The 16,591-nt window shown below is 41.1% G+C and overlaps 1 protein-coding gene across 4 annotated transcripts; it reads left to right on the top strand.

Moving 5' to 3' along the window:
* Positions 1-415: 415 nt before the first annotated feature.
* LOC146494030 (polymeric immunoglobulin receptor-like) lies at positions 416-16,245 on the top strand. 4 transcript variants are annotated; one of them, XM_085145487.1, is made up of 10 exons: positions 416-1,916; positions 2,599-2,772; positions 3,436-4,366; positions 4,478-6,639; positions 7,962-8,297; positions 9,976-10,320; positions 10,988-11,065; positions 11,535-11,639; positions 14,773-14,813; positions 15,117-16,245. In XM_085145487.1, exons 4-10 carry the CDS (start codon positions 6,600-6,602, stop codon positions 15,234-15,236), a joined length of 1,065 nt encoding a protein of 354 aa, XP_085001613.1. In that variant the 5' UTR covers positions 416-1,916; positions 2,599-2,772; positions 3,436-4,366; positions 4,478-6,599; the 3' UTR covers positions 15,237-16,245. The 4 variants fall into 4 exon arrangements, with proteins under 4 accessions (XP_085001613.1, XP_085001615.1, XP_085001612.1 ...); XM_085145489.1 differs by having other exon boundaries at positions 417-1,916; positions 10,988-11,047; XM_085145486.1 differs by having other exon boundaries at positions 419-1,916; positions 10,985-11,065.
* Positions 16,246-16,591: the final 346 nt, after the last annotated feature.

The raw sequence follows: 16,591 nt of genomic DNA, 5'->3' as shown, positions 1-16,591 counted from the left end.
GCTGAAAATAAAGGGAAAAATAAATAAAAAATACATACATATTGGACAAAGGATGTTAAAGATGAAGCTGATTGACAGGAGGAAGAGGAAGGCCTCAGAGGAGATTCATGGACGTAGTGAAGGAGGACTGCAGAGGTTCTGAAGGGAACAGCTGAAAGAAGAAGGCTGAGAGAACCAGCATCCCTGTGTGTCAGTTAGAGAACGACGGATCTTTAAGATAAATAAATGTTCCTTCAGTGCAGCAGTTTGCAAATAAAAGTCCGATTGCACTGTGAGAGTGTATTTCACAGGTTTAAAGAAAATAAGAACTTTAAAGACCAAAATCAGTTTTTTTTCTTCTTTTTAACAGTAAATGTCAACAGGAGTGTAAATAGTAGGGGTGCAACGATACTCGTATTGATATTGAACCGTTTGATACAGTGCTTTCGGTTTGGTACGCATTAGTGACGTGTCCTGTGTGTCGAAGCGTCGAATCGTGTGTCGGGTAATCTCGGGGGCGTTTCTGTGAAGCGCGTATCGAGGCTTGCTTTGATTACGTATGCAGTGACGTTCGAGGCCTCGCGGGCAGTCCGTACCACGTGACTGATTCAGGGACTGGTTCACCGGTTCGCGCCAGATTCGAAATAAAATGGGCAGAAAAACACAGCTGATTTCCCGTCACACTGTGTTGTGGAATTGGATTACGTACGTGTTACATAGTTACTTGAGCATTTCTTCTTCGATGGAACCAGGAAGGAAGAGATTTTTATTTCATTTTATCTCTCCTAATAAAGTATGCACACAGTAATAAATATCGCAAATGATAAGCACCATAATATAAATAAACAACACTACAGATCCTATAATCTGATTTCTGTCTTTTAGTTTATTAAAAAGTGAAGCGCCAAATACTAGTTTGTGTCATTATCCAGATGTACATAAGCATGATTACACAGGTACTAGCGGGTTTTGATTATCGATTAAAATCGATTCTAGCTTGGATAACGTGATATCGATTCATTAAAATCCTGAATCGATTTTTAATATAAATATTACTACATTTCAACCACCACCAAACAGCTAAAACAGTAAATGAGAGCAGGTACACCGATTCTGCACAAAGACGTGCAGACGTGCAAAAACACAAAGCGCTGACGCGTCAAAATCAGTGAGATGTCGCCTTTCTCTCCAGACAGCACAGACACGGTCGGGGCTGATAGCCGACAGCTCACTGATTCTAATCTAAGGCATCTGCTGTGATGCTTACACATTAGATAAAGTCTCGAAAGTGTCAGCTTTCTTTTTATAGTTATAAAAATATGCAAATGTACTGATCTATGATCTGAATTATACTATTGACTGACTGTCTGAGGCTAACAGTTACACAAACATACCAAAACTCTGTCCTGATAGTTTCCACTTTCACTTTTGTATCACACATACTGAGACAATATTCGGGATAAATAACCAAGAAAACAATTTACTTATTCAGTTTAGAGGTTTACACATCATTATAATCACAGAGCCCGCTTCACTTGAATTGTCCACTTGATGGCGCAGTAGAGCAAATGAATCATCACAATGCTTCAAATCATAAGTCGACCAATTGGGTGGAAAGCTTCAGTTCATCATGAGGCTTCATCTCACCATCACTAGTACGCATATGTATCGAACAATACAAAATTTTTAATTTATTTTATCAACTTTTCTTCTGACGATGCTGTCTGTGTTGAGCGCTCAGTTTATCTGCGTTCGACTACTCCGCCTAGGCTGCACTGTCGAGCGCAGATCCACCGAGCGCAGATCCACTGAGCACAGCACAAGCTAGCAGGCAGAAGCTAAGCTCGTTGCAACATGGCAAATTGAACCTCCCCCACCCTCATTCAGATCTGGCGTTTGGAACTATTTTGGTCTTCATGTGAAGTATGACCCTGAAGGTAAGCGCGTCATGGACTAAAGTAAAACAGTATGTTGGATGTGCCAGCAATGCTCAATTACATTGGTGGGAACTAGTGTGTTAGCGCAGTTAGCTCGTTAACGTGTTGGCCGTCCAGCCCCACACACGGGGATCTGTGGTAGCTCGTTAACGGAGATTTGCCGTGTTGTGGCGTTAACGTCATTTCAGATTAACGCTGACAGCACTAGTGGGAACACAACGAATACGACTGCACATTTACTCCGACATCATCCTCGTGCAAAGACAAGTGGAAGCAGACAAAAACAACAAGCAAGCATGCTACAAACTTTACCCGAGTCATTTAGACAGCCGTTAGCACATGATTCTCCTTATGGGGACCTGATATGTTTAATATGCTGCTGAGAATATAGCCCAGAAGAAGCGTATAGTAGAGCTTTTATTTTGGAAAGAGACATTTCTCTGTAATAAACTCTTTTCCAAAGATGAGGGATTTCTCCATCAGATAGATTTTTTTTTTATTTTGTTGTTTTAGCAACATTAAATTTAAAAACTGTACTTTTGAGTTAAAATATATATTTATAATTTTAATAAATGACAAATTAAAAAAGCATGAACATTTTTTTGTATCGAAAAAATACCGAACGTTGCACCCCTAGTAAATATGTGTAACATATAAAGTGGTACACAAAATCTAACTTCAGCAGCAGCTCACACACATGACGCACAGATGGATGTAGAGGCGAGGAGCGTGGAGGAGCTGTGGTGTTTGGAGGAGGGACTCTTTCAGAGACGTGAGTTCCTGGTTTCCAGTGAAGAAGAAGAGAGGCAGCAGTAAAGCATCAGAGCCTCATCATGACAGTGCGTCACTCTGACCTGTGAGTACATTCACGTCTTTGTTCTGTCATGAATGTAAAAACTGCAGCACTGAAAATGGGCACAAACCTTCAGCTACATGGTGGATTTTATTAAAGTCAGACGTTCACGATGCTGCCGAACTTTCAGAGTCAGCGTTTCGTGTTTCACTAAACTGGAGTTACATATAATTCATTTATATTACCAGCGGGCAATGAGTCGCATCTGAATCTATGTTGTAGAGTAATGAAGTTGTAACTGTGCCTGTGTGTGTGTGTGTGTGTGTGTGTGTGTGTGTGTGTGTGTGTGTGTCAGCGTCCCGAGGAAAAGATGGAATTATGCGATTGTTATTATTTTTTTTCATTTGGGCTTTTGCTTTTATTTAACAGTTGAGCAGTGAAGAGCAGCACACATCAGACTCACAGCCTTCAGAAATAAGGCGTATGGACACCTGCTCAACCAGTGAGCTAAACTGGCCCCCATTAATATTCTTATCAAGCGCTGACTTGTTTGGCCTCAACCTTCTCCTGGATTAATAAAAAAATCAGCGCTTGTGTTTTTTCTTTTTTAAGTTGGCCACAAAAAATAAACCTTCAGTTTGAATTACAACTCAGCACTGCAGCCTTTACAGAAAAACTTTGTTAGCAGATGCTAAAAACACTCTGTCCTAACTTCTCTACTTTCAGATCGAACGGTGATCCTGACGGGTCCACAGGACGTTCGCGCCCTCCAAGGTACCAGCGTCCTCCTGGACTGTTGTTTTGTTGTAGATCCTCGGCTGAGCGGTTACCAGGTGGTCTGGAGGCAAGGCGACCAGAAACTATCAGAGTGTCGATAAAAAGTAAACAAAAGCACACACTCGCTGTTTCTGTCCATTCTCAGAACACATTGCTGTGTAAATACTCGGCTCAGATTCTGTCAGAACTGACTGCACAGAGCTTCACATCCAAAAGTAAGACAAAGTTTCAAGTTGCTGAGCCAGTTACCTGATTTCTGTTCAACAGAAAAAACTGAAGACAGAGCGAGCCACAAACAAGCAGCAACTGAAGGCAGCTGCAGGAAAGTGAAGGAGAGCATCTCCAGAGAGGAAGCAGCATTAGTGTGGTTCAAACGTCAGATTATTTTTATTATTCAGCTAAATCCTTCAAAATCTGTTAGTTTGTTCAGTAGTCACTCTTATTAGAGAAATTGCAGATTTTTTGTTTCCGGGCACTTTCAGGTGTCACCAACAGTCACTGTTGTGAAACAGCACAGCTCTGCTGATGCTTCGTTTTTATCATCAGTCACTGAGAAACTCTGCCTCTCAAAGAAGCTCTTATTGTACCGAGCCATGTTACCGACCTGCTGGCAATTAAGCCAATGAGATGCAACATGCTCCTCCCACGTTCACCCTTTCGTCTGTTCTAACATCTCTGTGTTGTTCCAGCAAAGTCAACATCAGCATTTCTTGATCTGGGTTGTACACGTGTGCTTCTCCGTCTGTGTGTAGGTACATGATCTTTGACAACGGTACGCTCAGAGTAACGGACGTCCAATTAAACGACACCGCTGAATATTCCTGTGAGGTCATCACGGATGTGGACAAGGTTACCGCCCAGGCCTCCATCACCGTCATCGGTGTGTGTGTGTTTCTGCATATTTTGTAAAGGGGTGGACCCTCAGCACCTCTGGACCCACACAGAGTCTAATATTGTTTTTAAAGACTCACCTTCTATCGTCTCACTTCAGACCCTGATTCTCCACAAAAACCTGGCTGATAAGCACCTGCACCATCGGCCTGTTGCTTCTGATAGTCTTCATCCTCACATGGTGCAAGCACAGCAAATACAGAGGTTCTGTTACCTGCATATTCACAACGTGTCACAGACACAAAAATTATTTTCAAATGTTCACATTAGTTACATATGTTCAATTAAAAAAAGAGCTGCAATGAAATACAGTTTATTAATTCAGCAGATTTCAGCAGGAGGAAGCATCCACATCCCACAGTATACAAAAAAGAAACTGGAACAGTTTTCAATGCTTTTTACACAACGAGTCAACAGTCGCTATTTATTCAACTGGATGACGTTTAAAGGTTTCACAGCATAACTGTTACCCTGCTTTACTGTTGTCCTCCAGCCTCACGTGCACTTTGAATGATTGTTCCCTCTAACAGAGGAACATCCTTTGAAAGTTGAAAGTTTAAACTTGTCTGACCTTGAAGAAGAGGTCAAAGGTCAAAACTAATGTGATATTGGGAATCCCCTAATATCATTCACTATATGACTGTATGTAATCAGTGTTGGGTAAGTTACTTTAAGTTAGTAACTTACTTACATTACTAGTTACTTCTATCAAAAGTAAATCAATTACTTCAAGTTACTCGTTACTTTCAAAGTAACTAGTTACTCGGGAAAGTAACTTTGGTTTTACTCAGACTTCTCTTGTTAATGTGTTGCTTCCATAACTTTGCCAGTCTTCTAGCTTGCTTACTTGCCACAGTGCACTGTGCCACCTACCAATAGAAAGGAAAAGATAATGTGCATATTTCCACGAGAGAAATCCCACGCCTGGACCGTCGTTGACCGCCGCCATGATTCTAGCCTACGTCACAGCGTCATGTGCGCCTTTTACATCCAACACAAAAACTGCAGTCGTGGTGCTTTGATTGTACTCAGAACTCTGAAATTCTGCCTTCTGAATAGGAAGATGTAGGTAACAGCAGACTGCAGATGAGCTGCATACAGGGCTGGACTGGGACAAAAAATCGTCCCGGGCGTTTTGACTAGAGACCGGCCGCCATTATAGGAAAAATCATAAAGCCTTTGAATGAAAACAAACACTGTTGTGACAGTGATGTTCACTGTTCTGATGGTATATATGCATCAATCTATCAATCGTTTGTTGTAAGATTCCGATAATTATTTATTAAAAGTGAGACATTTTAAATGAGAATAAGAAAGTATGTCTTTGTGCCCCCCTCTCCCTGTTAATGCCCTACCTGCCCCCCTGGCAACACTTTGCTAGACCCGCCCCTGCACAGTTACCAGCTGTCAGCTACTTAGAAAAGGATCCTGGTGTTATTTGTCTCTCAGAAACAGTTCATAACTTCAACTCATCCATGTCACCTAAAAGGTAAACCTGTTTCTCCATCACAGCTCTGATGGTTCAGTAAGGACGTCTCCTGGTTTCATCTTCATGTTTCCCTCTCACCACATATCCAAACCAACATCATGACCAGCAGCTTTACAGCTGTGGCTCCAGCAAACATCAGCTGATACTAGAAATTAATATTAAATCAATTCTAACAACAGCTGATCAAGCTTAAACGTGCTGCTGTTGTTTATCCCTCATCCACCTGCTGCCTCCACCACTTGCTAATGTTACTGAATCTGTGGAAGCTCCACAATAGCCACGGCAAGAAGTAACGAGTAACAACTCTATCTAAATCCCAGTAATGATTAAGGAGTTCCTGATTTTGGCATAATAACTAGTTACCTGCTCGTTACCACAGTAATAACATAGTTACTGTAACGCGTTACTTAATAACGCGTTACAGTAACTACACTGCATCTGAGATTTCAATCTGAAAAAATGTCCAATAAAAGAAAAGCTATCAAATGTTCACTCACTGCTGTGATGCAGCATTCATGTTTGTTTCCTTCTTCAGGCGCACGTTAAACTCAGACTGGTGAAATGTGTTTTAACAGGAAGCTGAGCTGTTGCAACTGTTTCAGACAAATGAGGAGTGTAGAGGTGCTGTGGTGTTTGGAGGAGGGACTCCTTCAGTTAGAGAAGTGAGGCGTCACAAGTTCCTGGTTTCCAGTGAAGAAGAAGAGAGGCAGCAGTAAACCATCAGAGCCTCATCATGAAAGTCCATCACACTCTGATCTGCTTCTTCTTCCTTTGTGAGTACATTCACTTTTTCTTTCTGTCACTCTCGTTCTTCAACATGTTTCTGTTGTTAAACATGATGATCAGAGTCAGCTATGAGTCACTTTCATGGACGCTTCTTCCATTCAAACTGCTTTTATTCATGATTTCATGGATGTGTTTGTGGCCAGTATGGACAGAAGAAACCATCACAGTGAGACATTCATGGACATGTTGCTGCTCACTTTGGCTTTAGGATTCGTCCTTTCAAAGATGGTTTCTTACAAGTGTTTGTTACTTCCTCAAAATAACCTGTAACATAAAAGTAAAAACTCCACCTGATACTTTCAGTTATTATTTGAAAATACAAACTTGTTGATCAAGTCAATGAATTTTTCTTTGAAAGACAAAAACACATCATTTACATAAAGTAACTGACTCACATCAGCTGCTGAGTTTGGCTTTAGAGCTTTAAATTGAGTCATAAATTACTCAATAACATGTCGTTCATTGCAAGTATTTGTTACTTCCTCAAAAAAAAGAAGAAGTGTCTTGCCCAAGGACACAACGACCGAGACTGTCCAAGCCGGGGCTCGAACCGGCAACCTTCAGATTACAAGGTGAACTCCCAACTCTTGAGCCACGATGAGCCTCAGTAAAACAAAGTTACAAATAAAAACTTCATCACTGTTTTTGTTGTTGCTTCCTGAACTTTGACACCAGCAGTACATTTAAAGTAAATGATGACATCACTTCCTGTGGATGAAACACATAAAGTTGAATGAATGACTGTTCGAGCTGAACAGAAATATTCATGGACATGTTGCTGCTCACTTGATAACATGTGAAACCATCGTTTCAAACACAGCTCATTACAAGTGTTTGTTACTTCCTCAGAATAAACTGGACAGTCAGTAAAATAAAGGGAACAAACTCAGCCTGCTGCCTTCAGAGTTTATCGACTCGGCTGAACTTTAATTTGACTAAACTAAGAAAATCTGCCTGCAAACATTTAGTTCCTGATAGCTCAGATGAAACAGAATAAACTGCCTCACATCCTGCAGACAAATATAAAACTGTGAGTCATCGCCTAAAACCAAAGTGTGAATAACTCAGTGATGTTAAACTTTTCGTTTCCTCTTGATCACAAACAGTTTAGTGTCAGAGCTCTAACACGACTGAATCTTTGTTCTGATCAATGAGGAGAGAAAAGTGAAACAGAAGATGATGTTTAAACTCTCAGTGTTTCACATTCAGACGTTAGTCTCAGTGTGTCTGTGTGTGGATGCTGTGATCAGACTGCAGCTTCTTACAGGAAGTACAAACAGTAACTGTTGATGGTTCATGTTTCCAACAGCTCTGCAGGAGGGAAACGCTGAAGTCAACGACAACAAAAACATTTCATTTGGAGTCGTTGGAGGAAATCTTACAGCTGGATTCTCCTTTCGTGATGGAACATGGAAAATATTCTGCAGAGAAGAATGTGAAGGAGAAAATGTTCTTATTAATACAACAGATGAGAAGCATCGACGTCACAGATACAGCACTGAATATATAACTGCAGAATATTTTCCTGCTTTGTCTGTGAGCATCACACAGCTGATCATGTCTGATGCTGGACAGTACAGCTGTGCTGTGGCTGAATCTCCATCATCAGTTTCATACAAACAGTTTGAAGTTGTTGTTGCTGAAGGTGAGTTTCAGTTTAAACTGTGGAAATGTGGATTTCTCTGTTTTGTCTCTGAAAGCCTGAAGAAATGTTTTATGAAACTGAGTTTTTTACTTAATCTTTTTATCAGTTTTCACAGTCAGTGACTCTCTGAACAAAACTTCTCTTTACTAAACTGTTTCTTTAACTCCAGTTATGTATTTAACTGTGGAAAAGAACATTTGTGCCATAATCTCCATCATGTCAGGATGATGTGAGTGAATCGTGCACAGAACAGAGCAGACAGACACATTTATTTCATCACAAGCTGTGGTGCAGGGTTGTGGACAGGAAACACTAACAGCTCTATATGAGATTGACTAATATGATATCTGAGGCATCGTCTAAGTGATCAGCTGATCTGCTTTCTGTGGTTGAGCTGGACTTCATGAGCATGAACTAAACTGTGTTCAGAATTTATGTGTTTGATCCATATTTGTATTGCACAGTGTTCACTGAGGGGTTTTTAACGTCACGTTATTCTCATGTTGCTGGATGACATTTGAGGCTCTGCTCTGTTGGCACAGTGAGTCCTGTTCATGGTTTCAGTAATGATGTTGGGTTTTTGCTTTGATCACCTGCACAGGAACTGAAGCGTTCAGGGTTAAAGTCTGAGTTTCCTGAACCACAGTCCTGTGTGGACTCACTGAACCTGACATCAACATTTAGCATGAAGCTTTTTACCAGCTCGCTAAGTTAACCCATTCGTTGCCAGTGTGTTCACATGAAAGAGGCGGGAACAACATCTGACCAATCAGAAACACGGAGACATCAGAGCAGCTGATTTTACAAAGAAAGTTAAAACTATAAAGAGGTTAAACACAAACAGTAATACAGACTGTTGCTGCCGTCAGTAAGACTGTGAACGAGCTACTGGATTAATAAAGTTTATGTTTTTGAAGCGATCAATGTCTCAGCTCATTAAAACACAGAGAATCTGATGGATCATAATCAGCATTTCATTAAATTCATGTTTCAAAGAAAGGTTTTAGTTTTTACTCTTTCAAATGCATCTCTTGTTAGAGTTGTTAGACTGTGCAAATCTGATGTGAGGTCATCGAACAGCTGCTTGTTTTAGGATACTTTGATTATAAAACAATAAAACTGCAACAGAAAAAAGAATCAGGGAATAAATTTGTATTTAATAATTAATATTCTTCAGGGATCAACAGGGAGAAGCAGAGACATCAAACACCACTATCTGCTCTCAGAGGTCTCGGGTCCAGCGATCTGATTGGACAGTAGGTTGTGGTTTCCTGGTGATCTGTGATCAGGAACATAACCTGTGGAGCAGATTAGCTTAGCATATATATTAGCACAGTGATGTAAACAGGCAATAAGTGAACCAGCTTCATATTAAAAAACAGGATTAACCCTGAAGTTACAGTAAACACAGTGAAAGCTCCAGAGTGACACTAGCAGAGTGTCTGCATGTGTCCACTGTTTTATGATGATGTCATGATGATGGCATGATGATGGCACGAGGAGGTCGAACTGAAGCTGAAGGATTCACTTCAATCACTGTTGAACTCACTGTTCCAGCCACAGACTGGTTGAACTGGGCAGCTCCCAGTGTAACTGTGGATCAAACTGGAGTTATTGTGATCAGACTGCATCATCTTCAGCACTGATAGTAACTATTGATCGTTTGTGTCTTTAACAGCACTGCTGGATGGAAACGATGATCAGCTGAAACTCTTCGATAAAGAAACTGGAAGCTCTCTCACAGTCGGATGCTACTTTGAACAGTCTGGAGGACAAAAGTTCTTCTGCAGAGGAGAATGTGGAGAGCATGAGGTTCTTCTTCAAACTGATGGTGCAGATGCTTCCAAAGACAGATACAGAATTGGATTTAGAGGAACTTCAGAGGAGGAATATGAAGGAGGAGGAATTCTGTATGTGACGATCACACAGCTGACTGAGTCTGACTCAGGATGGTACAGATGTTCTCTGAATCCAGATGCTGCTCAAGGTTCATTCAGAGACTTTGAGATCAGCGTCACAGACGGTGAGTTTCCCCTGAAAATGTTTTTAATGTTGCTAATTCAGTCATTGATAGCTGCTTTCAGATAAGCAGACATGTTATCTTACAGCCACACTGTAGCTAATGATTTGCACTTTTTCTGCAACTAAAATCTAATCTGACAGTTTTTCTCCAGCAGCATCAAAACTTGATGCTATTTTAAAATCTGAATTTCAGAATCTTTCTTTACACTTTTATCCCAGATGTCAGAAACTGCAGATCGATGAGACGCTGCTGGTGTCTCACCTTTAACAATGAGCTGTTCTTTGACTTTGGTCATTTCCAAACTGGCTGCAGGACTGATGTGTCCTTTTTGTTAAAGTGCTACAACATCAGGAGATGGGAAAGGTCACGACGTTTGAAGACAGCAGTCTGAGTCCACTCTGAGGGACTTTTGTGTTTGTTTCTTGGTTTCATGCACTGGTTTGGACGCATATTAATGGTTGGCTATAGTACGGAAGAATATTAGGGTAGTTAAAATACTCCCAGCAGACCTGCCTACTGTGATGTCAAAGATGTGATGTGACAAACATCCTGACTCGCAGTGAGACACACTTTGACACACAGTGATGTGTGAGCGGGCTGCTTTTTCTCTGCTTTTAAATAAGAACCACGTCTAAACCAAACTTCACTCTCTGACCTGTTTCAGCAGTCGACCAATCAGCTTCCTCGCCTTCACTCGCCACTGAGCAGCCTGAGAAAACATCTGAAGGTACCACTGTGTCCACAGGTTTCTAAAGATCCTCCTCTGCACACGACCACTGTGGAATTTATATCAAAGAATTTTGTTAATTTCAAATATTTAATAATAACTTTCCTCAAATGTTGATGGTTCAGCTGGTGTAACGACCAGAAAGAGTGAACAGTATTTATTCTGGTAGTCAAATATTTAAATACTATTTAAGAACTCACACCATTAACTTTCTAAGAACTGTTTTTGCTGCAGAACTTTTTTTTCTGCTCTTTTTTCTGGTTATTCATGAAATTCTAGGCTTTTCCTTTAATGGTCATCAGTGGAACAACTTCACCTCTTTCTACCTGCAGTAAACACGAGTTGTTTCCACATGCAGAGAAATGCTGGATGCTCGTTGCAGACACTCGTCTGTTAGTTTAGGATGATTCAGTGATTCACAAAGCAAACAGGGAGCCAATCATCAATCAGCAAATCAGACTGAAACATCGTTTTTCTGCTGTCACAGGTGTGCTGCTGCATGTGATCATCACTCCACTCATCATCATCATCATCGTCGTCCTCTCATCACTGGCTGTTCTAATAATCTGCATTAAGAGGAAGCGCGACAGAGGTAGGACAGCAAAGACACAGCAACAACAGAACTTTCCATTTATGATCAAAAACTGAAACTAATTTTACGTCACTCGTCAAAGCTGCAGTGAAACATAAAAATATTTTCCCTGACTTGTTCTTTGTGACTCGTCTGCACGCTTTGGTTTGAGGACAGTGGAGAGACTGATGGACGTTCGGCTGCACTGAGGGCGATTTCAGGAGGACTGAGTCCTTCTGTTTCAGTTCTGACTGCTCAGTACTCTGATTGGCTTAGTGAGAGGTGGAGCATTCAGGAGGAAGGACACGATTCACTGCTTTGTTAAATTATTGATTTAAATGCAAAGAAATATTAAGGGACCGCCCTTCATTTACTGGTGCAAAATGCTGTGGTACGGTTTTAACTGGTAAAAGTTAAGCTGGATATTACTCTGGTTCTGGCCTCCTTACACTGGCTTCCAGTTGAATTTAGGATCTAATTTTAAGTCCCTTTACTGGTTTTTAAATCCTTAAAAGGTCTGGTGCCTGTATATTTGTCAGATCTGCTCGTTCTCTCCTCGTTCACTCAGTCAGCTGCTCAGCTGTTGCTCTCAGAGGAGACCGAGCGTTCTCCATCGTGGCCCCGAAGCTTTGAACTGTACTCTGCTACTATGCCGTGTGCTTCAGTGTTGGTCTTTAAATCCAGGCTAAAAACTCATTTTTATTAACTGGCTTTTGACTCAGTGCGTAACTGACACTGTGTTTTTTTTATATTTATTGTTACGGTAACTGGAGGGACTCAAACGCAGGACTCCTCTGCTCAAAGGAAGAACAGAGGCTTGATTCACCAACACCAGGTGAAATGTGCGACAGTGACAAAGTGCTATACAAGGGTGCAGGGATCAGGGCTCCAGGGAGTCCACAGGGAAAAGCAGGGGAACACTCTCACTCCTCTCTCACACCAGAATCTCTCTAAGCACCAAGGACAGGTCCAGAGTGTCCGTACATAGGAAATGATGTGTTAACACAAGAAGCAAAAACCAAGGCAACTAGATTAGTAGTGTCCTCGCCAGGATTTCACTGGCACAAGTCAAGCAACAGTACAGCCAAGAGCATTAATATGAGTCAAAGGCGGGAGCCCAGGATGAGCTCCGCCCAGGTGATGGAGGAAGAGAGAGAAAAAACGATAGCAGAATATTTCTCAGGCAGATCTGCTGAACTGATGTACAGCACTTTGGTCGAGCATGTGATGATTTTACAGTGCTATATAAATGAATTATGGTATTGTCCAATGATGTTAATAAACATGTTAGTAAGGCAAGGCAAGTTTATTTGCATAGCACAATTCAACAACAAGGTGATTCAAAGTGCTTTACAGAGACATTAAAAAACAAAAACAATAAAAAGCATGATTTAAAATTGATTAAAAAGTAGATAAAATCAGAACAGTAGATAAAATCAGTAGTTAAAATGTAAGTTTTGAAATTTAAGCTTAAAAGTGTGGATTTGGTGTTTTATTCAAATGCAGCTGAGAACAGGTGAGTCTTCAACCTGGATTTAAATAAACTGAGTGTTTCAGCTGATCTGAGGCTTTCTGGGAGTTTGTTCCAGATATAAGGAGCATAAAAGCTGAATGTAGCTTCTCCGTGTCTGGTTCTGACTCTGGGAGCTGATAAAAGACCGGATCCAGATGACCTGAGGGATCTGGAAGGTTCATACTGGGTCAGGAGGTCACTGATGTATTTTGGTCCTAAACCATTCAGAGCTTTATAGACCAGCATCAGAACTTTAAAGTCTCTCCTCTGATGGACAGGCAGCCAGTGTAAAGACCTCAGAGCTGGACTGATGTGGTCCACTTTTTGGTCTTAGTGAGGACTCGAGCAGCAGAGTTCTGAATGAGCTGTAGTTGTCTGACTGAGTTTTTAGGTAGACCTGTAAAGATGCTGTTACAGTAATCAAGCCTACTGAAGATAAATGCATGGACTAGTTTTTCCAGGTCCTGTTGAGACATCAGATCTTTTATCCTTGATATATTCTTGAGGTGATAGCAAGCTGACTTTGTTATTGTCTTAATGTGTTTTTCTAAGTTTAGGTCTGCATCCATCACTACACCCACATTTCTCGCCCGGTTGGTGGTTTTTAGGTGTATAGATTGAAGTTCTCTGGTGACCTGTAATCGTTTTTCTTTGGCACCAAACACTATTACTTCAGTTTGTTTTTGTTTAGCTGGAGAAAATTGTGGCACAACCAGTCATTAATTTCCTCAATGCATTTACCAAGAGCCTGTACAGGGCCTCAGTCTCCTGGTGACATTGTGATATATGTTTGTGTGTCATCTGCATAGCTGTGATAGTTTATTTTGTTGTTCTTTATAATCTGTGCCAGTGGGAGCATGTAGATGTTAAACAGAAGGGGTCCCAAGATGGAACCTTGGGGAACTCCACATGTGATACTTGTCTGCTCAGATGTGAAGTTACCTGTTGATACAAAGTATTTCCTGTTTTCTAAGTATGTTTTGAAGTAAGCACAAAAAATACAAAAATGAAAAATCCCTTTAAGAATGCATCATGTATTCGTCTTTTCCTGTAGAAGAGGAGACTGTGCACAGTTTTCATGAGTTTAAAATAAGATATTGACTCAGGTATTAGTAAAGCAGAGAGGTGAAGAAGAAGTGGATCAAAAGTATCAGTAAATATCTGGGAAACTTCAAGGTCAAAGAAACATCACAGAGAAAACAGGAAGACAAACAGGATCTGACGTTCAGGCTCATTCAACAAAACACAGGCGTTCGCCACAGACGACTAAATGAGCCTCCGATTGAAACAGTGACCTGGTTATATCTGCTTGTATCTATGAGCTGACTGCTCACTGTGACCTCAGTAAACTCTTTCCTGCTTCAGCCAACATGCTGAACTGAGCCTTTTAAAACAGGAGTGCACAAAGCAACAGCTGACATTACAGCAGATAATTCCATCTTTAACATACAGTCTATGCTTTTTACTACTGAGCTGATAGAGTGAAGAATAAATAAATTGATAGATTTATAAAAATCCAGATGTCAGACTGCTCATAACCAAAATAATAATAATTATTAATGATCTCTCGTATTTCTTTGTCGCGTGCACTTTGAATGATTGTTCCCTCTAACAGAGGAACATCCTTTGTTTGTTCCACAGGTTTGAGGACCAGAGCAAACTCAGAGGGCACAAACATAGAGGTGACTTTCTTTCTCTTTGGTTCCTCTCACTGTTGACAGACTGCTACTGTAACAAAGAAATAAAGCAGTCACAGTGTGATGGTTCAGTGTGTAGACTGTTCCACAAATTACAATCCAAGAAGGTGAATTCAAACAGGTAGGTGACAAAAATGGCCGCCCAGACGGAGAATCCAACAACAAACAGAGACACTGTTGTCTGAGAGGTTCAACGAGGCAACACGGAAATATTTACCAGCACAAATGATTTAACCAAGTCAGAGTCTCTTCTTTTTATGTGAAGAAGACAGTTTGTCTCTGTTTCAGGACGTCCACTACGAGAACTGTACTCCAGGTTCTACACGTGAAGACTCGACCTACCAGAGCCTCGATCCAGCCGGCAGGGACCAGGACCAGACCTACTCTACACTCACACATCACACATGAGACTCTCTGGATTCACACCTGGGTTTGTTTCAGTGCCTCAGGTTTAAAGTTTGAACACAAACCCTGAAAACTGTAAATATTGACTCACTTTGGAGTCAGCTTCAAGTGGCTGTTAGAGGAACTGCAGCTGCTGGAACGTCTGCAGGAGGAACCAGCCCCACCAGCCCCCATCATCCTACACGAGTGCCCCGTGGACACTGTGAAGTCTTTCTGCTGCAGTGTGTCATCCATTTGTCTGAGAAGGTGTCTGCAGTCTTCCTTCTCTCCAACACCTCGACACCTCCAGGACCCTGAGACTGACACAAAAATGTCTTCTGGCCCCTCCCACCCTGGACAGAAACAGTCGCTCCCCTCAGTATCATGAAACTGCCAATATTATGTACATGTTATTAAAAACAACAAAAAACATTACCTGATCAGTCTGTTTTTGTACACTAAGAAAAATAATTAAATGTTATAGATTTCATATTTTACTCAACCCTAAACAGAGACAACCGTAGCTTTGGATTCTTCTATTTTATTTGAGTGTTTTAAGTGAATCCATTGCATTAAATGTTCATTTGGAATCACTTGATGGATCTGCATCAGACATAACTGAAGTTAATCAGCTGGTTAGCCACACAGAGCTAACAGCAAACCATATAAAACCTTAGCATACGCAGCACGCAGCAGCTACAAGGATGCTGTTCTTATTCTATTATTATTACAGTGGTTGAAACATAATAAGTCTGCCTTCACTTTGTAATCCACATCAGTCCTGCTGCAAATCCCACATTTCCACAGCGTTCCTGTGACTGTTGGTGTTCTTCAGGTCAGCACAATGTTGGTGTTTGTATTGAATCAGATTATTTGTATGGAACAGACTTTGGTGTCACACCAGTTTGTACTACAGGATGGAGTAGGGAGCTGATGTGGGGTCCAGTCTGTGAAAGAGCAGCTGTTCCAGTTACCCTAACTTACAACAACAACACAATCAGTGGATGTGATGAGCACGTTACCTACTGAACTGTAAACGGAGGAATTTCTGATCATCTGTGGATCATTTTTGTTTACTGCTTATTCAGCTGAGGGTCACAGGGGTGGAGTCTGTCCCAGCTGTCACAGGGAGAGAGGCGGGTCCACCTGCACAGGTCGCAAGTCAGAAAGGACAGAAACCACGCTCTCTCATATACACACCTATATGCAGTGTTGGGGAGTAACGGAATACATGTACCGCCGTTACGTATTTAAAATACAAAATATGAGTAACTGTATTCCGTTACAGTTACCGTTTAAAAAGGTGGTATTTAGAATACAGTTACTTTGTTGAAATAAATGGATTACACGGCGGTACTTCCCTGTTTCATATTGTGGCG

The sequence above is a fragment of the Neolamprologus multifasciatus genome, chromosome 20, assembly GCF_963576455.1.
Source record: "Neolamprologus multifasciatus chromosome 20, fNeoMul1.2, whole genome shotgun sequence".
Taxonomy (NCBI): domain Eukaryota; kingdom Metazoa; phylum Chordata; class Actinopteri; order Cichliformes; family Cichlidae; genus Neolamprologus; species Neolamprologus multifasciatus.
Note: the sequence above shows the minus strand (reverse complement) of the source record. Positions and strands in the feature narration are given on the sequence as shown.